General features: G+C 42.6%; 1 protein-coding gene across 1 annotated transcript in view; it reads right to left on the bottom strand.

Moving 5' to 3' along the window:
- Positions 1 to 24732, bottom strand: part of Myh15 (myosin heavy chain 15) — a 125259-nt gene that overhangs the window by 5177 nt on the left and 95350 nt on the right. Inside the window, exons 33-39 of the mRNA XM_052739927.1 lie at positions 24609 to 24724; positions 19262 to 19454; positions 18212 to 18415; positions 13670 to 13795; positions 10448 to 10618; positions 6584 to 6688; positions 25 to 120 (exon numbers count right to left, since the gene is read on the bottom strand). Coding sequence (XP_052595887.1) covers positions 25 to 120; positions 6584 to 6688; positions 10448 to 10618; positions 13670 to 13795; positions 18212 to 18415; positions 19262 to 19454; positions 24609 to 24724 — 1011 coding nt within the window. The remainder of the gene's footprint in view (positions 1 to 24; positions 121 to 6583; positions 6689 to 10447; positions 10619 to 13669; positions 13796 to 18211; positions 18416 to 19261; positions 19455 to 24608; positions 24725 to 24732) is intronic.

Genomic DNA, 24732 nt, shown 5'->3' with positions numbered 1-24732 from the left:
CATGAGGCTGCAGTTGGCACTTACCGCTGCTTCCGTTTGCTGTTTGTAGCTCTGCACTTTCAGCTGAAGTTTATCAGACAGAGCCTGCATCCTGTTCAGATTCTTCTTATCTTCTTCTGCCTGAAATGCATAGGCATGCATGGGAAAGTCATTTGAAGGATCCAGCCATGCACACTGAATACACTCTCATATGAGGAAGTTAAGGTTGGGAACTTTTTGTAAATATGATCTGATAACGGTGCTTTTAAAAATACATTTAACTCTATTCATCCTAAGTTTTGAGAAAGGAATGAATGGCTCTGAGAAATGGCAGAGATATATCTCCTGATCCTCACAGCACCCTATCTGCCTTTACTTAAATGGAAGTCAAGGCCATTAGGTTTGGTATATCCTTTAGCCTTTTTATTCCAGATAAGCTACACTTGCCTGAGACTGCTTCCATATAAAATTTATTATTACAAAAGCCATTTATGCGAAATGGAAAGCCAATGCCATCAATCAAAACAATTCAGTGCCCGAACTTCTGAATTGGCCCTTGGCTTCATGTAATAAACTAGACAAGTCAAGTTTCTCAGAATTCTGTCATGGGCATCAGTGAAGACGGCGAGGGAAGATCTGCAAGCTGTGTGATCTCGGTGTGGCCCTCATCCTCACCGCTGCCATTGTCTAGGCTAGGCTTGAAAGGAGGCATGGGGAGGTGGGGTTCCTCAGCAGTTCCTCAGGGAGTCTTCGACATTCTAAGAAAGCAGCATGTTGATAGGACTCTTCCTTCTGGTCCTCTCCTCACACCCTTGAAAACACTGGAGTATCTTCAGTTCAAAGCTGTTGAGCCTCCAAAGAAATCAAATTCCTCTTCCTTCCAAAGAATGAGGGACTGGTATAGTAAAGATCTACTTATATGCTGATTTTTCTACTGGTTCCAGCTTACCTCTTCTATCAACTATCTCCCCCAGAGACATTAAGGTCAAGTGTTAGAGGCTAAGCTGCAGGTTGGCATAAGATGGTGGTAAGACCTTTAAAAGATGGGGCCTACTGGACTGTCTTTAGATCACTGGAGATGTAATCCCTGGAGGAGACAGTGAATCACAGACCCCTCCCTTCCCTTTCCTGGCCATAAGATTAGCAGTTTTCTTGCCTGATATCCCCCAAAGTAGCAGGAATGACATCATGGTCAAAGCTGTGACCAAAATAACCCTTTTTCAGTTATATGTAGATTACCTAAGGTCCTTTGTCATGGCGATGGAAAACTGACTTTACAGCGTGACACTGGTCCTTCTATACTTGATCAAAATCCCACACTAAACAGGATCAATTCCACCTGTAGCCCACAGCATTTTACCCACTCCCTCTTGTATTGGTTTAGCTAAGCTACTTCCAACACCTGAAGGCAGCCTCCCTACCAGAGTACCATCTGACACTCTACAATTCGAAACTAATCTTAAGATTCCTCGGCCCTGTATGATGAACACATAGCGCTCAACCTGGTTGGGGAACTGAGGCTAGCCAGAGTTTTAAAGTCCCTCCTCTGCTTTCATCCATTTATCCTACTTTAGAAGGCTAATGAAATTTAAAATTCTACAACACTATCTGTTTCCAGTGAACTCTAAAACCAACACAGAACTAATTCCTAATAATTGACTGAACAGAGAGACATAATAGAAGAGACTAAGCAGAAGAAAACTGGAAAAAAAAAGATAGCTACAAGGGAGTGCTGGGGCTAATGGTGCTCATCCCTGGGAAGGTAAAGCCTTAGATGTGAGGCCTGAGTTCAGACTGAATCAGACTCAGAAGAAGAGCGGGGCTAAGTGCGATTACTGCCCTGGCCCTTTCTGCCTGACAGGATTCTCCTGTCTAGGGAAATTCTGTGCTAGAGATTTTCTCAGCATTTACCCAGAGCCTCCCAGAGCTACCTGAGGCTCTTTGTATCCCACCACTCAGTTCACACTTTGTGGGTGTCGGCCTGTCGTTGGGGATCCGGCCTGCAGTTGGGGATCCTGTCTGTCACAATCTGCGTGGAGTCCATCCTGCTTTTCAGAGCTGTAAGTGTCAGTGAACCCTTTGTGCTTATAACACCATCCTGACATCTGGGTCCTGAAAAAAAGGCCTTACAAGGATGGTTACTTTACCTACCACCTTTTGCTTCCCTGTCCCTCAGATGGTGATGCTATGTTTTCACTAATTTGTAAAGTGTGAATAATGTCCATGCCCAGATTCCTGAATATAGGAGGTCTTCAAAAGCAAAGAGAAGTATCCGAATAAATAGTAGAAAGCACGGGGACAATCTTCACCTCCTAGACAATGAAAAGCTACCGATCTTACGTCTTGCATTTCTGGAACATTTTTGTAGGTTCTTACGTTTCTAAATTCCAGAGAGATAAGGAAGACAAATGGACAGTGAAGACAATCCATAAATCTATTTAGAGTAAGATCACACTTGATTGCTTTTGCAGTGCATGGGTACAGAGTCTTCCCTGAGGAGTTTACTAGGAAAAGAGAACCATAGTTGTGTTCTTCAAAAAAAAATGACATTTTTTTCAAGTAACACCTGTGAATGGTCTATCACAAAAATACTGCCTTATGGTCCAAAGTGTATCTTGATGTTAGAGAAAAATGGACTAAATTGACTCAGAATCAACTTTGAATATTACTAAAATAGGCACTAATATTAATCAATATGGGGAGTTTTCCAGAGCCATTTTCAACCTAACACATAAAGTACTGCTCAGTGGGTATCTGGCTTGATGGTGGGAAGTCATTTCGTATCTGAATGGGTACACTCAATGCACTGAGGAGGCACTTGGAAAAAAATAAGAAATGCACCCCATAGACTTCCTGGGACTCTACCCTTAGCCAAAGGACATGTGTGACCAGCACAGCCTGAAAGCCACTTCACGAGAACATGAGTCAAAAAAAAGAAGAAGAAGAAGAAGGGAAAGAAGCACAGCTCTAAATGAGGACATAAGAAATGTCAATATTGTTGAGGAAGAAACAAAATTAAGCCACAACAGATCTGAAATGCAATCTTCAGGACAATGAAAATAAAACATTTATAGGTTTGGTGCTTAAATCTATAATGATACTGTTCACAGAAGAAAGCAATAAGAACAATCCATGAACACATAAGAAAACAATATATGATCAACAAATGGTGTCTCATTATAGTCCTGAACGTAGTGTAGGGTCACACAATGCCATTTCTCTAAGGTGGTTACTTTTTTGTTTTGTTTTGTTTTGTTTTTTGTAGCCACATCAAACCTTGGCTTCCAGAGCTTATTGTTTTAAAAAGTGTGAAGCTCATATTAGAAAAAGAACCAGGTATTTAGTCATAAAAACAACTGTCCAAGGGGCTGGAGAGATGGCTCAGCAGTTAAGAGCACTCTTCGCTCTTGCAGAGGACCCAGGGTCAATTCCCGGGACCTATCCAGTGGGTCACAACAATCCAGAATCCCAGTTCCAGGGGATCCAACACCCTATTCAAAAATCTTCAGGTACCAGGCATGCATGGTGTACATACATATATGTAGCTACAATACTCAAAACACATAAAATAAAAATAAATATTTAAACAGGTGTCCAAGTAGTTCATTTGCTTAATTGGCTCCATTTGGTACAACCATGATGTCCTGCCTTCTTACCAACACTACGTTTCCTGCTGTAGAGAAAAAGGTGTTGACACTTCTAATGACTTCTAGAATTAGAGACAGGACCCCAGCACCCTGCATTAGCAGTGTCAAAGGAGCTGTAAAATGAGTTTGCCCTTTTATCAGAGTAAGTTATATTGTGTAATAGGAGAGGGCTAGAAGAAAATTTGGGAGATATGTGTTCACCACTGAAATAGTCAAACTCTAAAGAACCATTTGGTCACTGACATCCCACAGGTATGGTGGTGGTCAATAAAGTAATAACAGAGCTGAAAAATTATTTCCCACAGAGTATGTGACTGAAGAAAAGAAAGACAAAAAGCCATCGGCCACTGCAGAAGAACCCGGAGAGAATTCCCAGGGCATTGTGGATTTAGCAAAAAGCTTTCATGACCTCAACAAGCTTCTTAGAGAGTTTGAAACACTAAAAGGTTTACGTGAACAGAGAAGAATGTTCACAAGCATTATCGGCATATAAGCCAATCTATCATGATGAAAGATGCCAAGCAAATCACCATGGACAGATTCCTGAAAAGAGTGGCCCCTCCTCAAGAGGAGAATCAGAAAGAGTCTTCAGGAGAATATTCCAGAAGGAGTTATTGTCCTGTGAGATGAAAATCCATATATGTAGCATTAGAGTAAGACAAGATATACAGGTGGAAGGCTGAACTACTTAACAAGCTTGACCCTGACCCTGTATAGGCCTACACTAATATGCATGTCCCCTCTCCTCTCACCCATCTCTCTTATATAATTCATTTTTTTACTTTATGTGCATTTGTGTTTTGCCTGCATGTGCATCTGTGTGAGGATGTCAGAAGCCTTGAAACTGGAGTTACAGACAGGAGTTGCCATGTGGGTGTTGGGAATTGAACCCAGGTCCTCTGGAAGAGCAGCCAATAATCTTAACCTCTGAGACCTCTCTCCAGTCCCTAATGTGTGTATCTTAAACAAAAAATCATAAAGAAAAAAACCTCTATGTACATGTTTGAAAATGTCATAATATTAATATATGAATATATGTTCATCAAGAACATTAAAAGTAGAAAAGACTTTTAAAACAAGAATAAAAATAATGGGTAATAAAAATGTAGTACATATTCATAGTGGAACTGTATTCAGATATAAAGAAAATAAAATTTGCAGGAAGATGAATGGAACTGGCAGTTTTATATGAGTAAGGAAACTAGGCTCAGAAAGACAAACACCATATGTTCCCTCATGTGCAGATGCAAGCTTCTAACTGAGATACGTATATCATATTTTATCTATAAATCTGTCTGGATTATGTGGAAGGTAAGTATAGGTAAAGACTAGGAAAGTAGGAATGGGAAGAAAGAGACATCAGGAGAGCGGGTGCAGAGGATAATAGAACATGTGTGATATGAAAGTGAAAGGTGGAATCCGGGGAGTGGAAGGCCTGAGTGGAGCTGGGAGATGGGATGGGGGAAGGAAGAGGCAGAGAGAGCCAACCAAAACTGTGGATGAAAATGCCAAAAGGAAACTGGTTATTGTGTATGCTAGTTAAAAAATAAACTTAAAAAGAATATAAAAGGGAAAATATACAGCTATACAATTGCTTAAAAATTGGGAATTACTGTGAGTCAAAATGAGTTAAACTAAAACAGTGCACTGATTTAAAGGGAAGCTATGGAAAATTACAAATATTGTTCCATAAATCTATGGTAACCAGTATCTACAACACAGTATAACTAATACACTATGGTAACCAACATACTGATAAAGTCTACAGTACCGTGTAATTATGTCCTGAACCCATACAGTCTCTCACCTAAGTAACTTCCGATTTTTTAAGAGCCATGAGTAATAACGCCCTATATATAAGGTATACCATTTTTAAGGTGTACCATTTTTAGAGCATTTTTCTTTACCTTTTCTAGGTTTAGATGTGTTTATAAACAAGCATTTGACACCATGACACACTGTCTACAGATGGTGATATGCTGCACAGGTTTAGTCTGAGAGCAACTTCGCTGTGCATCAGGCTGCAGGAGCTGGCTTGGCAGTACACTGTTGATACCCACATCGCCACTGAATTGTCCTGTTTCCTTACGGCACCTCTCAGAATAGATACACGCCCTTGAGCAATGCATCAATAGATACATTCCCAACTGTGTTCCAGGAGAATGCTGTGCACTGGAGTGGGGAACAGCCAATGGCCCTGCTATCAAGAGACTCTGTGCCATTAAAAAGAAGAAGCAAGAAAAGCTGAATGTGGTGGCGCAGCCCTGCAGTCGCCAGCACTCAGGAGGCTGGGGTAGCATGATTGCTGGAGTGCACAAGTTAAAGGCCAGCCTGGTTAGCTTAGCAAGGTTCTGACTCCACCACAGAGGTGGTGGGAGAAAGGAAAGTGAGCATGGAGATGATGAAATAAGTCATTCATTTAGATGTACATTGCTTATGGGTAGGGAACTTGTCCACCTGCTTTCAATGTTTGCTTCAAGCCCATATTAATGTTAGTTTACAGGTTAGCTAAAGAAGACCACATTTTTTTTACTGATGATGTTCCCATCTGGGTCAGGGAACAAACCTCTCAAAAGAGTGGACCATGTCCAATCCAGTTAGCATTCCGTGCAATCAGCTGGTGAGGTGGCCACCCTAATGTCCACCAGTCACTTCACTTACAGGTTGTTCTCACTCTGCCTCTCACACGAAAGCATCTTTCTGAAAGCGCCACTAACACTATGCATGGAAAAAATGAAGATGGCATAAATAGTTTTTCACTTCAACTGCACCTTGTTAGCTCTCACTATGAGCTCTGGAAATGGATAGAGCCAAGCCATGGATTGCCCGGACAGGGTGAGAAAATGTCCATTGCTCAGAGACAACTGCAGTGTCCCAGAAGGTCATTTCGAGTTGGAAGGTACACACTGCTGCAGGAGGACCCTAACCTTGTCCCAGAGAATGTTTTCCTGGAGTACCTGATAGGTCAGCTCTTTGATGCCTCGTTCCAGTCTGCGAGCTTCCCGCTGGGCCTCTGCACTGCGCCTGAGTTCGCCTTCCAGGTCCCCTTCCAGGTCCCGCACCTGTAACAGATCATGGCCTCAGTCCACATGCTGGTAACAAGGCTGCCATTCGGTTACCCGGTGGAGAATTCGCTGAAAGAATGAACTAGTTAAGGGGAGGTATGTCCATTTTCTGTCTGGGAGTGACGAAATAGGACAATCTTTCTGATAAAAATCCATCACCCAAACCAAGGCTGTTGACCTATGTGAGCTCATATAAGCGTGGTTAAGATTCTCGGCAATGTGAGAGACTAATTCAAAGAGAGGATGTAAGCCTCTCATCTTACACTGCAACATTGACAAATCACGTGTGTGTGTGTGTGTATGTGTGTGTGTGTGTGTGTGTGTGTGTGTGTGTTCTGTGTGTGTATGTATGTGTGCATGCGTGTTCTGTGTGTGTGCTCTGTGTATCTGTGTATTTGTGTGTCTGTGTAACACAACTGTCTGTCAGTACAGACAGCAAGCTGCATGCAGCAGTGTTGAAGATTCTGTCCCACACACCCTGATCTCGGGCTTCTTTCTCCATGTTCCCCTCAGACTCTGGATCTCATACATGTCACATGCAGGCCTACAGCTCTGCTTTGCAAGAGAAGTACAACAGGGGACTTCCTGGGTGTACAGTCAGAACAGTCACCGAGAGACGTGCCTACTACTCAGCACACCCCAGTGTCAGAACAATGAAGAAAACATACCCACATCTCTCCCATGAATAAGCGTGCTTTCTCACGAAGGGAAGCAAACTAAATAAAGTGGAATAGCATGTGTGGGAAGACATAGGCAGGAAAGGGGCCAGAGTCTTGGTGTGGGAGACTGTTGTGAGCAGCTGCTCCTGCTGATGGGACATTCTCCCAGATATCCATGCATCACTCCCTGCCTTCTTGACCAAAATGCCACCTCTCCGTGAGGTCTGATCATCCTTTTAGAACTGAGGCCTGGCACCCTAAGGCGTAGGTGAGCTTCTTCAGGATGATTCCCCTTTCCTGCCATCACCTCGTGCAGCTCCTTAAGCTAAACTATCTTCTTTGTTCCTCCACGGGAAGGTGCAACAGGGCAAGTAGGTGAGCAGGTGTGCAACTTCCTTGTGGATAAACCATCAGTACATCCTCTCTGGGCATCCTGGACATGCATCCACTAGGGACCTGCTTAGTTCCAACTGTAATACACAGGCCAATAGAACTGTTTGTTTTAAAGCATGTGTTTAAGGTGTTCTGTTTTGTTTTGAAATGTGATTAGAGCACCTCATGGTAAAAGGTGCCTTATTGAAGGGAATCCCAGGTGCCATATCTTCGCTTGTAATGACCTTGCAATGTAATCCTAAGGAGTAATGATTACTGTGTGAGCGTGTCCCTCTAAAAGTCCATGCGTTTGAAACTTAAACCCCCAATTTTCATGTGTATTTGGAGGGGGAGCCTTTTGAAGGTAACTAAGATTAGATGAAGTCATAAAGGTCCAACCACCCCCCTCCCAGGGTGATTAATGACTTTAGTAAGAGATCTTGTTTGCTGTGTCTTGCCACGTGATGCCCCCTACCATATGATGCTGTGGCAAGAAGGCCCTGATTAGAAGAAACTAACTAGATGCCAGCACCATGCTATTGGACACTAAGAGTAGAGCCAAATAAAATTTTGCTCTTCATAAATCATCTTATCTCAGGTACTTTGTTAGAGGACAGGAACTTGATGAAAACAATGATATTCTAATTACACTTTTAAGTCTATAATTTCTCAGTATCACCTGATACCAGCTCACTGCTAGTTGTCATTGGCTCTAGATCATAACAATGAACAAATGGTAATTAGGAGTGTGGTGGTTTGAATGAAAATGATCCCAATAGACTCACAGGGGGTGGCACTATTAGGAGGTGTGGCCTTGTTGGAGTAGGTGTGGCCTTGTTGGAGGAAGTGTGTCACCGGAGGTGGACTTGAAGTTTCAGAAGCTCAAACCAGGAACATTGTCACTCTCTCTTCCTGCTGCCTGCTGATCCAGATGTAGAACTCTAATTCCTTCTCCAGCAGCATGTCTGCCTGCATGCTACCATGCTTCCTGCCGTGACAGCAGTGAACTAAACCTTTGAACCTGTAAGCCAGCCCCAATGAAATGTTTTCCTTTATAAGAGTGGCCCTGGTGGTCATGGCATCTCTTCACAGCAATAAAACCCTAACTAAGACAATGAAATAAAATAATATCCTGTAACACTAAATGGGTAATGGAAATACCATTATAATCCATGTACCTTTTAAAGGGATCAACACATTTAAGTGCTTTTCCTCTTGGAATAAAATCATGGTCCCTATATATACTATTGAAATAATATCATATTCATCTTATTACTATTTGAAGTTGTTAATTTGTTTCTTCAGGGATGCAGATCCTGAGAGGGACCCATGCTCCAAAGGATGGCTCACACTCATGTACGTTTAAGCAACATTAAATGGAGTCAGTGGGGATTTAAAAGAGAGAGAGCACATATATAATGTTGGAAAGGAAAAGTGGTGGGCAGATAGGAAGGAATTGGAAGGAAGGAGATGGGGTGGATTTGATGAAACACATTATTCTATGCATGCATAAATATTAAATGAAAAAAAGTATTTTGGAACAAGACATGCAGTTTGCTTTTTTGCCTTGTTTTGGTTTTGTGAGTTTTGCTTGTTTGTCTTTAAGACATATTCCATAGGGGTTGTACTAAAAGGTATTATGCTAAAGGTCACTGGGAATAATTCTTTATATTTATTTTATGCTTGATATATATCTAGCTGTTTTTCTATTAGTATTACATTTTAAGGATGGATGGATTGAATTAAATTTTGTTTTTCTTTTATTTGAAACATATAAAAAGCTACATGATTTTTCCATCAAAACACCTAAAAAGTGCATTTCAAAGATCTAACTTCCATCTCTTTGTTCTCTACCTTGAGCTAGTAAATTTTTTATTAGTCTTTATCCTATTACTAATTTTTGACAAAATAATCTTTCATGAGCAGAAGATTATAAACACTTTGTAACACTTACTTTCGTTATCATCACATTATTACTTATAATCTCCAGAACATATTCCTGAGACCTTCCTCATTTCCTTTTAATCAACATAATCAACATAGAACATGTGTTTATATTGGTATTTCACTGTATGAATGTTCCAGAAATGTGCAAAAGTGGATATTACCACTTTTCAGAGGCCCCTGTGAACCATTAATTCCCAGCAGAACATTTTTTTCAACTTTTGTGAAGTTTACTGTATTCGTATACATAGTCATTAAAATTGATCCAGGAATTTTTTTAAAAAATCCCATTTTTAAGGTAGTTTTAGTAAATGCTATGTAGTTCCTGTAAGGTAGACTCCACATCATTTGTATCAGACTTTGTTATATCTGCACTGAGTCTTTCTGGGTCATGGATGTTTTTCATCTCTCCTTTCTTTAGCTGTTAGGAAACAGGCATTCTCTTTAAAGAAAATGACAGGAACATTGTCCCAGAAGCAAGAGACTGCAAAGGTGTGTTTGGAAAGAGTGGGCTGTCTGTCCCCTCTGCATAGAGCCTAGAATGGGTATAGTGAGTGGGAGAAGACGTTTTCTCATCCATCAGTGAGAGGGAAGACAACTTTCATCCAGACCCAAGAAAGTCCTATTGGCTGGCCCAAGGTCAAACAATAATGTATTCAGATCAGACCCTTTCAGAATCTGCAAGTGCCATTAAGCCAAGTGATGAGGTGTGATGTTCCGGGACATTAGGGCCTTGAACAGAGAGTGTTAGGCCCTCACGATTACCCAAGCAAACTCCTACCCTGGATTTCAGCTTCTGGATTTGCTGTTTGCTCCCCAGCACAGCTGTCTGTTCTGCTTCATCCAGCCTTTTCTGCAAGTCTTTAATTGTCTGGTCCATATTCTTCCTCATCTTCTCCAAGTGAGCACTAGTGTCTTGTTCTTTCTTCAGTTCTTCCAATGTGTTGGCTGCCTAAGAAAGGAGGCAAAAGAGACTGAAGAGCTAGCTCAGTGGTTAGGGTACTTGCTGTTCTTGATCTGACCCAGGCTTGGACCCTAGAACCCATACTGGAGCTCCAGCTTCAGCAGATATATTGCTGTCTTCTGGCCTCTGAAGCACCAGACACACATGTGGTTCACACACATGCATGCAAAGATTCATACACATAAAATAAAGACATATAAATCCTTTAAAAAGAAGAGGAGAGATGGAAGGAAAGTGACTTAGATAATCTTGTAGGCAGCTGATCATATTCCAATGAGCTTTGGTTCCTAATCTCATGGGGGAAGGGGGTGTATGCTTGGCCTCTGTATATTTAATCTCTTTCCACCCTGCTCTCTCAAATCCCTGATTTCCCTTGGGTTTTGATCAAATCAGCCAGTAGACATTGAAGCAGCCACATGAGAGAATGGGGTGATTATTGATGTGAAAAAGCCTAAAATGAAGTGTTGTGTACACAAGACAGAATACATCTTGAAAGCAAGATGACTGAGTGAATGGCTTTTAACTGAATAAAGTGCGGGGGAAATATCTGTAACTGAGTAAAATAACTGCTGTCACATAAGGCATCAGGAAAAATGTAGTAAAATATCTACGAAAGTATGTATCTTCTGATTTACTACTGTATACACATTCAGGCTCCAAGAATTTCATAGCATCAGACACGCTCTATACAAATAATCTGACACAAAGAAGGTAAGCTATGAAACCTACTTTGGGTTTTAACTCCATGTACAATGGCTTGGCTTCTCAGTACAATTCAAGCTGTTTCCTCTTTTTGTGTGCTTAATCCAAGAATAAATCTTTCTGTCTATCTGGTTGCCACTGTGCATATGGTTTCCATATGGTGATATTGGGAGCTAAGATCTTTAAGAATAGCCACCTAATGGGATAGGCTTAGACAAACCAGGGATGTCTCAAAAGGAATGGTTGGAACTCGTGCTCTCTGATTTCCAGTAACACTAGAACTCGTTTCCACTTGTGTTCTGTCCAGTGCAATACCATCCACCCTGAAGCCCTCACCACAGCAGCATGGTTAGCACTAGGCCTTTTAAAACTCACAGGACCACAAGCTAAACAAGCTTCTTTGCTTTAGAAAGCTAGCCAACTTCAGAAATTTTCTATAATAACAAGAAGCCATGACAAAAATAGGAAATTGACATGTCTATCAGTTACTTTCTTGTTGCTGTGAATGTTTGACAGAAACAAGTGTTACGGGGTGAAGGATTTTCATGGCTCATGGCTCAGGGGAAACAGATCCACCTGGTGGGAAGACGTGGGGGCAGGAACAGCTTGCAGCTGTGACACTGTTAGATGGTGGGAAAACCCTTCTGGGCAAGCAAGCAGACTCTCTGGCCTGGGTGGAGGCTTAACATTCTATCTGGGTGGAGGCATCAGTCACTCGGCCTAGCCAAGAACCCCTGGGAAAGAGGGTTTACCTTAAACTACAATGAAGACGAGATGGGCAGGATAATTTTCCCTTTAATGAGATTCCACACTTTTTCTTCTCAGACTCCCGGCTCCTAGGTAATAGCTTACTGCACCATAGACATGTAACTTCATACACCTGCTCATTTTACTGAATTACCCAGAAAAATGTCATTTTCCCTTTTCTTCTTTCTATCCTTTTTTCTAAGCATGCTTTCCTTAACACTTTGGGTTTCCCCAAAATGTTGGACGTTCTTACTCTTTCCTAATGCCTCCCTCCCTGAGGCATGGCCACTTTTCTGTCACATGTCTGAGCTCCAGGCCAGCTTAAATGGCGTGGCTTTTTCCATGCATCATCCTCCATTCTCCACCCCTGGATGGCAGTTGAAGTTTACAACTAGCCTGCACTGGGGTTTTTCTCTCAAACTCTGAGATTAAGAACCCCAAAAGGGGATGGAGATGGCCCTGTGTCAGCAGCAGTAACATGAGAAGGCTGGTTACATCACTTTGGCAGTCAGGAAGCATCAAGATTGTCCAGGACGCTCATCTCCCAGGGACCCACTTACTCCAGCTAGGCCTTACTTCCTAAAGGTTCCCCACATCCCAAAATAACAGCATTGGCTCGAACCCATTGTTCGAACACATAAGCCAATGGGAGGCATTCCATGTTCAAACATTAACTTTCCTGAAAAGTAGGATCATTACTATCACTGTTTATGTAAAATCTAGATGAAAGTCCTGTCTCCTCAGTTCTCACAACGTTGTAAACATGAGGACTAGCTTCCTTTCATAAAGCAGGGATGTGATGCTGCATATAGCCACACATTTGACAGACTCCTAAAAAGCCCTCAAAAGATAAGCAGAGGCTGAAATCATGCTCAGGCCCATGTAATAAGTCATGAAACATCCAGTCCCAGGCCCTGAACACACAACCTTCACTTTCTCTCCATTAATAACTTTTTCTCAATAGTACTGTTCACTTGCTATGCCTTTTAATAGAAGCGTAGCATCTGCTCATAGTGGGTGAATGAGATTTGCAGCTTGTTGAGATTGACAACTAACCCTGAACTAAGTGCCATCTAGGAAAATGTCACCATCAAAAATTTTAGTTTACCAATAAAGCAGGCTCACCAGTCCCAAGCATTGCCTTCCCAGTCTAGTTTTGCTACCCCAGTAATAGTATGGATTGTAAACCATAAGTGGTTTAACTGCTCTTCTCAATATCACCGTAAAACCATTACATACCCAAGAAAAATGAAAATTTGTAAGGAAGCACAGAAAGAATTCTTTCTAGACACCAGTTATACTGATTCACAACTGAAAAAAAAAAGCTAGCCTTAAAAAGAAAGACTGTTGTTTTCAGAGGATTTGGCTTTTAGACATTCAGTCTCTCCTTCTCATTGTCAAGGTAGGTTAGAAGACAACAGCCAATTGACTTAAGTGTTCTGGATAATGGGGAAGCCACAGGTCAGCTAACCTCCTCCTTATTATATGGGGATCAATGAAATCCATGTGGGCTGCAGCAGGTCCTGCCTTTGGGCTATAGCTCTAGTGAACTCTGGAGGACAGAAGTGAGCATACGACCAACAGGCCCACCTCAGCAGCTGCCTTCCTGGCCTTTTCTTCTGCCCTTTGACACCTCTGCAACAGCTCTCCAGCTTCCTTCTGCATCTGGGCAACATCAGCCTCCAGTTTCTTCTTCTGGCTGAGGAGACCTGTGTTCTAAGGAAGGATAGCATTCCAGTTAGGCAACCAGAGACCAGCAATACACAGGCAAGCAGCTCTGGATTGGAGCAATTTATCATCGTCGGCCATATGCAGTTAAGTAAGAATTCCAGCCCCAGGTGGTGGTTTGGGCACAAAAAGCAGATCAAATGAAGGGGTTTCATTTAGAACAGCAATTCTCAACCTGTGGGTTTCGACCCCTTTGAGGATAAACCTTTTTCACAGGGGTTGCTGCCTAAGACCCATCCTGCATATCAGATATTTACATTACCATTATAACAGTAGCAAAATTACAATTAGGAAGCAGCAATGAAAATAATCTTATAGTTGCGGGTCACCACAAGATGAGGAACTGTATTAAAAGGCCACAGCATTAGAAAGGTTGAGAACCACTGCCAGGAGAAAAGAGACAGAATCCTGAATCAGAATGGGTCATTTCAAATAATCCAAAGCCAGAATATGGGTTTAGTTTTTAACTTATCGAGCAATGCTTTTTCAGTGTGATAGAAAGAAGTATCCCAGGGCAGAAGTTGGAGTCACCTGCAGCCACCTGGAGGATTCCAGCATGCTGCCGCAGGAAGAAAATGGATTCCCCTCTTTGCCCACCTGCCTTCCTGTCTTACCCTGCAGTGAGGAGGAGGAGGAGGTGGAAAACAGATAACATAAAGCTCAGCCCCAGCCCCTAGGACACCATTAAAGGGAGGCCTTTGTGATCTGCAGCCATGCTGCCCCAGTTTCTTCCTGATTGTCGCACCGGAGGCCAAGGCCCCTTTGCTGCATCTGCCCTGTGTTTGAAGTGAGGCTTTTGTGAGCGTGTGAAACCTTAGCACAAAGAGCGTGTGTAAAAAGCATGGGCCTCCCACTTTTCATTTCTCCTTTCATTTCGTCCTTTCTCATCATCCTTTCACTTTCCCTCCAGTTATCGCCTTTCTTGGGGCAGATTAAGCCTTGAACAGAGAAGGAAGGTAGCCCAGGCTCACAGGTTCTGCCCGCCTCCCACAGCACCATCAAGAATGCCTCTCTCCATCCTGTGGAGGGGCAGGCCCTGTGCTCTGCAGGATTTCCAGTGCCTTCAGTGTGGTCGGGGGAAATGAAGTGTATTTTCCTGAAGTATCTTATGGGTGCTCCCTGCACATTACTCTGTAGGAGGTCTCTCAGTGTGGAGGATGGTACAAGTCTAAACACTGATTCGATTGTGTAGCAATCGCTTCAACTTTCCTAAGGAGATGACAATTAACCTTTCTGCAGGTTTAATGCCTCCATGTCTCCTTGCTCCCATTTTCAGAAGGAGGAAGGTTAAGGTATTAGGTGCAGAGGATCATTTGTGTGAGTTGTACTCAGATGTCTGTTCAAAGCAAGAGGTCTTTAAGAGGAGTGCATGTCTCCTAGATGAATGCTGGACACAGGGGCAGCACCTGAGAGTCTGTTGAGCCTCCGTCTGCTGCAGAGATGAGGACCTTATAGGGTAGTGTGAGATCCAAGGATTGGAACGCTCATGTTAATGACTCAAGTTTCAGAAACTGCCCTGCAGTCCAAGACATCATTAACTAAGAGTCCTAGTTTACTTCTCTATTGCTGTGATAAAACGCTGACCAACTTGGGGAGGTAAGATTTTATTTCAGCTTATACTGTCAATCACCAAGAAAAGTCCAGGCAACCTAGAGGCAGGAACTGATGCAGAGGCAATGCATGAGTTTGCTCACAGGTGCTTACAGGCTATGGCTTGTTCAGTCTGCTTTCTTATAAAACCAGGACCACCTGCCTAGACCCACAATGGGATGGGCCCTGTTCCATCAGTTATTAATCAAGAAAATGCCCCCACAGACTTGCCTACAGGCCAATTGAATGGAGGCAATTTCTTAACTAAGGTTTCCTCTTTCCAGCTGACTTCAATTTGTGTCAAGTTGACAAAAATGAAGCGGCACACTACAATACACTGTTCTATGTTCCTCCCTCAAAACCATATCCTGCTGTTCTAGCTCTCTCTCTCTCCCTCCCTCCTCCCCTCCCTCTCTTCCCACTTCTCTCTTCACATTAGGACACACAGTACATTATCAGTTACAGCATGCACGTCAAGTGACTTGTCAGTAGTAGTTACTATGCATGGCAGACAATGTGCTGTGGATTATGCCCATTATTAATAATAATAAAAAAACTGATTGGCCAACAGCAGGACAAGAAGAGAGTGGCAAGACAGCCTGACACAGAAAGAATGATGGGAGGACAAAGGGCAGAGTCAGGAGAGTTGGGGGAGATGCAAGCCAGCCGCCGGACAAACAAGATGTGTAGAAAATGAGGTAACAAGCCATGAGCCACATGGCAAGGCATAAAAGAAATAAAGGTTAATTTAAGTATAAGAGTTAGCTAGTAACAAGACTGAGCTACTGGCTGATCATTTATAATTAATATAAGCCTATGTATGGTAAGTTGGGAAGTGGCTACTGGGTATTTGGGAATGGGCAGTCAGGACAGGAAATGTCCAGTTACAACAATGGGTAATATATTTTCAAGAAAATGATCCAATATGCCACATTTTACTAAGATAAACCTTAATGGAAAAAGAACTTCTTATGGTTTTGGTTTTGGTTTTCTCTGTTGCAGCTGGGTTGAACTCAAGCTGGGTTGAACACTCAAGGCAAGTGTTCTACACTGACCAATACACACAAAGACGTGTTGAAATGAGTTAACCTGTTAATAATTATGCATACCCTACAGCATATTTGTTCCTGATCCATGGCAACCAGAAAGATGATGTCATTTCAAGAATTTACTGTAGACAAAGAGTAATTGTAACACCTTGTGGCAGGTACAGATTTGATTTACTCATTTCCCAGTGAGGGCACTACTGACATTCTGGGAACAGCAGGAATACTTTTGTGATATGGAATCATAGGGTACTTCAAAGGAGGTCTCTGGACCCTGCCCAAAAAATGCCAATGGCACCTCCCAGTCACTATAACAACTAAAATGACCCAAGATATTTTCAACACTCCCAAGAGTGGCAGTCTGACCTCAGAGGCTTTAATTTATCCTTCTCAATGGTCACCAGAGTAAACTTTTCAAAGTGTGCATCTAATAACTTCACCCCCAGCTGCTCACAATTTTTCAGTGGCTCCCATTATCTGCTGATCAAATTCAAGCTCCACTAGTCTCACACTCAAGGTCCCGGTACCTTGAGCCTACTTGTCTCTTAACAATATTTCTTTTCTTCTCTCCTAACTGCATTGTCTTCTACTATATGAGTTTACCTTAAATTCCAAATTCTCCATCTTAATTTTTCTTTCTACCACCTTGTCCCACTTCTTCCGTGACTTTCATGACTAGGAAGAAAACTATTATGTCCCTGCCTGACCTATTTAGGATTATTTGGGCATTCCACAGAGTCGTATGTCCTCTATAGCACTCATAACAGTACAGTGTGGTTGTTTACTTGTATCTTCACTGTTTGGGGACAGTGAGGACATTATTTGCACACGTATCTAAGTTATAGTATGTGCCCTAAAAATGCTCAGTGCTTGACAAACTTGCTAAGGCATTTGTCACTGTCATTGTGGCTTCTTCTGCTTTCAGAAAAATGATCTAGGAATAATCTAAGAATCCTGCTCATCACCACTTACACAACCTTACAGGGGAAGCCAGAAGAGTGAGAGAAGCTAATAAGGATGTAAAAGATTCCCAGAATGCTGGGAATCAAGTCACTGAGACGGAACAAGGGAACAAGGTAGCAAGCAGATGATTTTAGACCAATAAGAAATGTTTATCTCTCCTCTGCCATCTTGGCTGTGAATGTCCTGATAGTCCATTCTTCAAGCAGAAAGCTTAGTGTTACAGTTGCACTACACTCCCCACCATGCCTACAGAAGCGTATGTTAAACCCTGAAGCCCTAGTTCTACAGAATACAAGCTTATTTAGAAATAAAGCTTTAAATGAGTTAATCAAGTTAATACTGGGTCATTAAGGTAGGCCATAATGACATATGGTATATCCTTATATAAAGGAGAAATCTGGACAGAGACACACTCACAGAAGAACAAGACAAAAGCAGAATGCATGTGAGGGCTAGGAACTGAAACGGCATCGATAGAAAGCATGTCAGGAAACCGTCAGAAGCACAGAGAAGCTGAGTCTTCTGTGAGTTTCAGCGGGAGCACAGCTCTTGCAATACCTAGATGTGGATGGCTAGCACCTAGGACTGTCAAAAAATAAACTTGTTTAAAGACATCTGTTGGTGGTGCTTTGTTACAGCTGCTCTGGGAACCTAATGCTTGGGATGAAAGGTGTAACCATTGTGCATCTAGTGCCACACCTAAGACTTGACATGGCCACCATACAGATCCTTAGTTGGTCCCAGGATGTGAACTGCTTCCTTCAACCAACTGACCCAGCTAACAGAGAAGATGAACGTGTCCTACCTGGGTGTGGAAAAGATGGATTCTTTCTGTGGCTTCCAGGAGCTCTTTTTCTGCCAGCTTGCGCCCTCGCTCTGTCTGCTCTTGCAAGGACCTCAGCTCTTCTAGTTCAGACTGAAGAAGAGTGTTGCGCTGCTCAGCCAGAGCCACCCGTTCCTTCAGGTCCTTGTTCTGGTACGTGCTGTTATCCAGCTGCTGTTGGAGCTCCTGCAAAAGAAAACCTGGGCCTGAGGCATGGATCCCTCTAAGTTCTACTGTTAGCTGGGGAAGCGGGGAGCACCGCCATACAGAGACAAGCTTCCAGGTCCTTGATCTCATAAGTAAAAGGCTTCCCAAGCAGACCCTGGGAGGTAGCTCAAGGACAGTTTACTGAAGTCAAAGAGAGAAAGTGTCTTGAGCAACAAGGGCAGGAAGTTGTTGATCTCAGCAGCTGCCAGGAGGAAAGGGACAGAGAGGAAGCCAAAAAGTTAAACTCTCTGCATTAGAAATCAGACAGCAAGCAGGACCAGCTACTGTGCTGAGGGGTATGTAGTGATGGCTCACTACGGAGTCAGTTATTCCTCCTCTTTCCTTATCTTGTTCTTAATTTCTGTCTTATTTCTCCCAGCCTGGTGGCTTACGTTAGACTTTAGGTGGTAAAACACAATTTTCTTTAGAGCAGGAGAGAATTTACTTCTGAGGAAGTCCCCATTTGACAAGAAAATCCCTGCTGTTATCCTCAAATAATGGTGCCCATCCTACCATTTGCGCCAAGAGGAGGCTATGAATGAAACTGTCATTGTGACATACTGATGTAAACATGCCCCACATGGTGTCGTGGAAGCAGCTGGTTGCCTACAACTCTGTCTATTCCTTCTTCCTGTCTAATATCCCACTCCCAGAGTGGGATGTGTCCCTGAGCATGCACGATCCTGGCAGAGCTCCACCTACTTTAAGGTAAGCATGCTCCAGCCTTCTTGAAGAGTGAGATTTGTGGTTTTCTTCTTTACTGCCCAGTGGATTCTGTCACTCGGGTTATGTCTATCTCTGTCCTTTAGTACGGTGGGAAGGTACCTTCATTTGACTCTGAAGCTGGCCCAAGGCCCTAGTTGTCTGTGACACCTGCCGGTTGGCAGCACAAAGCTGAATCTCCATCTCCTTGAGGTCCTCTTCCATCTTCTTCCTCAGCCGGGTGGCCTCCATTCTGCTCAAAGTTTCAGAATCCAGACTGGACTGCAGGGAAGCCAGGGCCTGCTGATGCTTCTCCCTGATTGCAGAGCAACATTGGGGAAGACCATCACACACCCAAATTAAAAACAGCCACCTCTCATTTTTCAAGTTACAGAAAACATAGTAAAACAAAAACATTCTCAGAGACTAACAAAATGAGTCTAAAGAGTTTCCATTTTATAAACGGAGGAAGCTGAGCATTAGATTAATGAGTCTACTGTCATTATAACATTACTATTGTTGTTGTTGTTGATTGATATGAGAAGGCAGAGCTCACTGTTGGTGGCGACACCCCTGGGCTGATGGTTCTGGGTGGTTTAAGAAAGCAAACTGAGCAGGCCATGGGGAAAAAGTCCATAGGTAGTGTTCCTCTATGGAGTCTACACCAACCCCTGCACGCGGTTCCTGTCTTGAGTTCCTGTCCCAGCTTCCCTCAGCAATGGACTTAGAAGTGGTAAGGTGAAATAAATCCTTTCTCCCCAAGTTGCTTTTGGTTGTGGTGTTCTATCACAGCAATGGAAACCCTAACTAAGACAAGACTGATAAACTCTAGATTTCCTAGAGTGTCTCCAGATGAAGAATGGATGTTCTATTAGACAACCATAATGTTTAAACTACTTCCAAGTGTTTACAAAAATCAAGTCTGAATACAGCAGGCAAGAGCTACTGAGGGTGAGATTGAAACAAGCCCTGAGATCCAGCCATACTGCTCTAATGGTCTACAATCTTCTATAATAACGTGGGTTTAGGGTGTGTGTGTATGTGTGTGTGTGTGTGTGTGTGTGTGTGTGTGTGTGTGTGTGTGTGTGTGTGTTGCCTTCTCTTTCTAGGAGTTTGAAGGACAGTTGCTAGTTGAGAAAACTATCTTCGTATTCAAGAATGCAAAGAAGATTTTTGAAAATCATGGGAATTTTTACTTACAAACAGTTAGGCACCATGGGACTAACTACTAATTTGTTAATTGGGACTGTGGTGCAATGGGCCATTAAAAGCCTCTCTCATAGGGTGTTGAATCATACTGATTGTGTGAATCTACACCCTCTCCTCCTTACCTGTGCTATCAAAGACAGAAAAACTTTGGTTTCTGGAACAACTTTGATTAGTGGCTTACTTTCCATTTTAACCTAGTTCAGACTCTGGTTTCAGAGAAAAAAAAAAAAACATTAACTTCACTCCTTTTAACTCCTCAGTATTTGGTGGCTGTTCATCAAGAAACTTTAACTGCTACCAAAAATACATGTCCTCTTAAACTCACTGCAACAGAGCGCTAGTCCTAGACAGATGAGTGGAAGGAAGAAGTCTTTTATCTTTTTATCCTTATAGAGGTGATAACAACAAACATCTAAAGTGTATTTGTCATGGGTCAGATTCCACACTGAATTGTCATAGAGTGTGTCCTGACCTCTCATGCTGATCAGAGAAGCACCACTAACTATTAGTAAGGTTACGGCTGGAGTTTGCTATTGGTTCACAGGTAGGGGCCTCCACTTTTCATGACCACATTTATTATGGGTGAAAGGGCCACAGATGTAGTTATAGAAAAATTAGGGAAGTAACTTTTTTATTTCATAGTAACTTTTAGTTCATACTGACTTTTAACCCAGTGTTAAAACTGGTCTTCTGTCTTACATTTAGTGCATATCCCTAGGTACTGTGCATTCATCTCACAGATTAGAATCCCAGAAGCTTGCAGGCATATAAAGATAATGAGGTTGTTATGGATCAAATTATGTAGCCTTCAAATGCTGAAGCCTTAAGCACCGGAAACACAGTGTTGTGCTTTGAGATGGGACTTCAAAGACCTGTGTAAGTGTGTCTCTAAAGAAGCAGTAAAGGTAAAATGAGAGTGTTGAGGAAGGGTCATAATCCAATAGCACAGTCTTCGGGAGAAGAAGACAGAAGAAATACATCCTCCCAATAGAAAGATCCTGTGGAAATGCAGAGAGAGCAGCCATCTGCCTTCAAGATGAGGACAGAGGTCATAGGGAAAAACTGCTCATCCACATCATGATCTCAGATCTACAGTGTCCAGGCTGTGAAAATGTGAATTTGTATTGTATAAATCATCCAGTCTGTGGGGTTTGTTTGTTTGTTTATTTGTTTTGTTTGACAGCATCCCTTGCAAACTAATAAACGAATAGGCATACTCTACATCACTTATATTCTGAAGACGCTGCCCTGATTTCCGATGGGGGAACTCCTTCTCTTTCCTCAGGTAACTCTCCCTACCAGGAACACTGAAGCCTTTGCAGCCTGCCAGCCAATCCTCTATCCACAAATAGATTCTGCTTCAGCAAAGTAAGTGTTTCAAATGCCATCTTTCCTGTGGCTACCTGAGGAAATTCATAAATGTTAAGGAGCAGCAAAGACAATGGCCTAAGTGATGACTGTGATACAGGCAACACCATTCACACAGGATCAAAAAGTGTTTAAAGTCAGAGCTCCCTCAAGCATGTCTTTAAAAGAAAAATGAGACACTGTAGGCTGCACAGATGGCCCAGTGGTTTACAAGCGGTTGCTTCTCATGCAGAGGACCCAAATTTGGTTCCTAGCACCCAATACTGGGCAGCTCACAACTTCCTGTACCTCCAGCTCCAGAGGATCCAGTACCATCCTCTGGCAAGGATGATGATGAAGATGAGGAGAAGGGGGTGGTGGTCATGAATTTAAGAGGGAGTTTGGGGTGAATTGGAAGAATTGGAGGGGGAAGAGAGGATAGATGTTATGTAAATACAGTACTCATATATGAAATTCTCAAAAGAATTTTTAACTAAAAATAAACAAATAAAAAAAGCAGTTATCTTTGAAGAAAACTAGTGTTTTTTTATATCTTGGCTATTGCTTCTGTGTTCAGATTATCACAGATTTCTTAAAGGCTATCTATTCTGATAATGTGACCAAGCAAATGGAACTTTTTTTAAAAATGAGTTATCTCTACCTTAAAAAAAAATATAAAGACGTAAAAGATCCAAGCCATCTCTGAGCTTAGAAGTCCCAACTACTCCACCACGACACAAAACATCCTGCCAACCCTGAGAGCTCACATCTTCATCAGGAGGTAAATATCTCACACCAGCTGTTGATCTCTTCCCCATCACTAGGTTCTCTCCTGGGCTCACTCAGCATTCCTCACCAGACTGACAGAATGCTCCGCACCCGAGAACACACAGAGAGGTCCACAGGTGCTGTGCTCTAAAAGCTTGACCTTCTCTGCTGCGTCTTGGCCCCTTCAACTTTTTGCATAGTGTCTTAATAGACAACTTCAATTTTTGTGGTAATTCACATGGTTGATGTGAACATGGGGTCTTCAACCTCCTCCTGCCCTCAGGTGATAGCTTTTTGAGATCTATACTCTATCTTATGATTCTTGATTGCTTAGAATTCTATGCTTGGGCTATATTTCCCTTGTAGTCTACTCTATTTTATTCTAACCCCAGATTCAGAATGAACCACTAGATTAGCGCAAGGCATTTGCTACAGTCCGCACTCACACAAAGCAGGGAAGGTCTGGGACAGTGCGTGCGGTGTTTTGTGAGATGCTCATCTGTACTTGCTGGATGTACCGATTATAGCCACTGTGAGTCATCAGCTAAAGCCGACACTGAGCTTGTGTCCAAGCCTCAGCCGCCCCTTCCTTTTCCAGCCCATCACAGCTCATGTTCCCTTCAGCTCTCTCCTCTTAACCTTAGCTGTTTGAATCTCTGACTTCCTTTGCACTGATGATTATAATTGGGGAACTGTTCTCCGACATTCAGATGTACCTGACACGACACGGACTCTCTGAGGATTCATTTTCCTCACTTGGTTTATTTATAGCTGAGGTTTGACGTTACCTGAGATCAAGTTTATATTTTCTTTTAACTATCAAAAGGAGATGTTCATTTTTGTTACTTGTGTACAAAAATAGCATAAATATTAGAGCTTTATATGCTTGCCCTTTATCAAAGAATTATTTCAGATACTTGTCAGTACACCAGATTTCTTCACTAGAGCCAGTTCCATGAAAATACTTGTGCATGAGGGCTGAGTTAACTCAGAGCACACAGAAGGATAAGCTTGGCTTGGAACCCTCACTAAATATTGACCATCTGGAAGTTTGGATAGAAAACAATCTATGGGAAGAAGCCTAGTTCAACAGGATGTGTTAACATGGCATGGGCTTGTTTTGTTTGTTTAACAAAGACATTGAGAACAAGTTGCCAGTTGAACCTCAGACTACTTTATGATCTTCTTTGCAGACTTAGGGCTTTGGTTAAGGCACAGTTCTCAACCTGGGGGTCAAGATTCCTTTTGGGAGTCAAACAACCCTTTCACAGGGGTCGCCTAAGACATCAGAAAACACAGATCTTTACATTATGATTCACAACAGCAGCAAAATTATAGTTATGAAGTAGCAACAATAACTTCATGGTTGGGGGGTCACTACAACATGAGGAACTATATTAAAGGCTGACAGCATTAGGAAAGTAGAGACCCACTAGGTTAAGGGAACAGCAAACAGCCCAAAAGGTAATTTTTTTTCCTACCTCTAAGTGTTTAATTTGTAATCTGTAGAATGCAAAGCACTTTGCCAGCACCAACTTCCTGATCACCCTGACCACCTTCTGTGGCATGTAGGTTATGGCATGTCCCTTCCCTGAGAATCTAAGCAGTGAAGTGTCTAGAATCACCAGCTTGTTACAAGGAAGTAAAGAAAGGGTCCAGCAACCGGGAACCCTGTCTCCCACAGTGACCTAGCAGGTAAGACTCCACTATTTCAACAGCCTTGTTCTTGACTCTGCTTTCTCCCAGGGAACAGGCTAGGGCTAAGGAATCCTTCTCTCTGGTCTAACATTAGCTTGAAAGCACCATGCCAAACTTGTTGTCCTTTCTTCCATGTTCCAGCATCTCAGTTTCCAGACTCCACCTGAATGGGACTCCAAAGAAGCAGACCCACACACCACAGGTGATCTTTACCCAATGCAGTCCTCCCCGTGCTGGAGAGCAGAAAACCACAAGAGTGAGCAATGTCTGTATAGAAATACCTTTCTCTAAACAGGGATGCACTTAATGGGAAATCCTAGTGTCAAGTTAGACCAAGTGTCTTTGGTCATGCTCTGGCAGGGGTCATGAAAGCAGCCCTGCAATGAGTTCTGTTCATTCTGGAACTCTGACATTCATGGCTCTTGTTCAGCAACATAGTCCTGAATACCTCAACTTCTCTGTTTCTTCCTCTTTCTCCAACAGCTTCCTTTCCAGCTCTGCCTTAGCTTCTGAGAGTTCAAGCTGGAAATGAAGAATCTTGCTTTCATTCCTCTCCAGGGCTCCCTATAACA

Source organism: Peromyscus californicus, unplaced genomic scaffold (genome assembly GCF_007827085.1).
Source record: "Peromyscus californicus insignis strain IS unplaced genomic scaffold, ASM782708v3 Scaffold_16__1_contigs__length_79575227, whole genome shotgun sequence".
NCBI classification, from domain to species: Eukaryota; Metazoa; Chordata; class Mammalia; order Rodentia; family Cricetidae; genus Peromyscus; species Peromyscus californicus.
The sequence above is the reverse complement of the archived record's forward strand: the minus strand, read 5'-3'. Positions and strand labels throughout refer to the sequence as shown.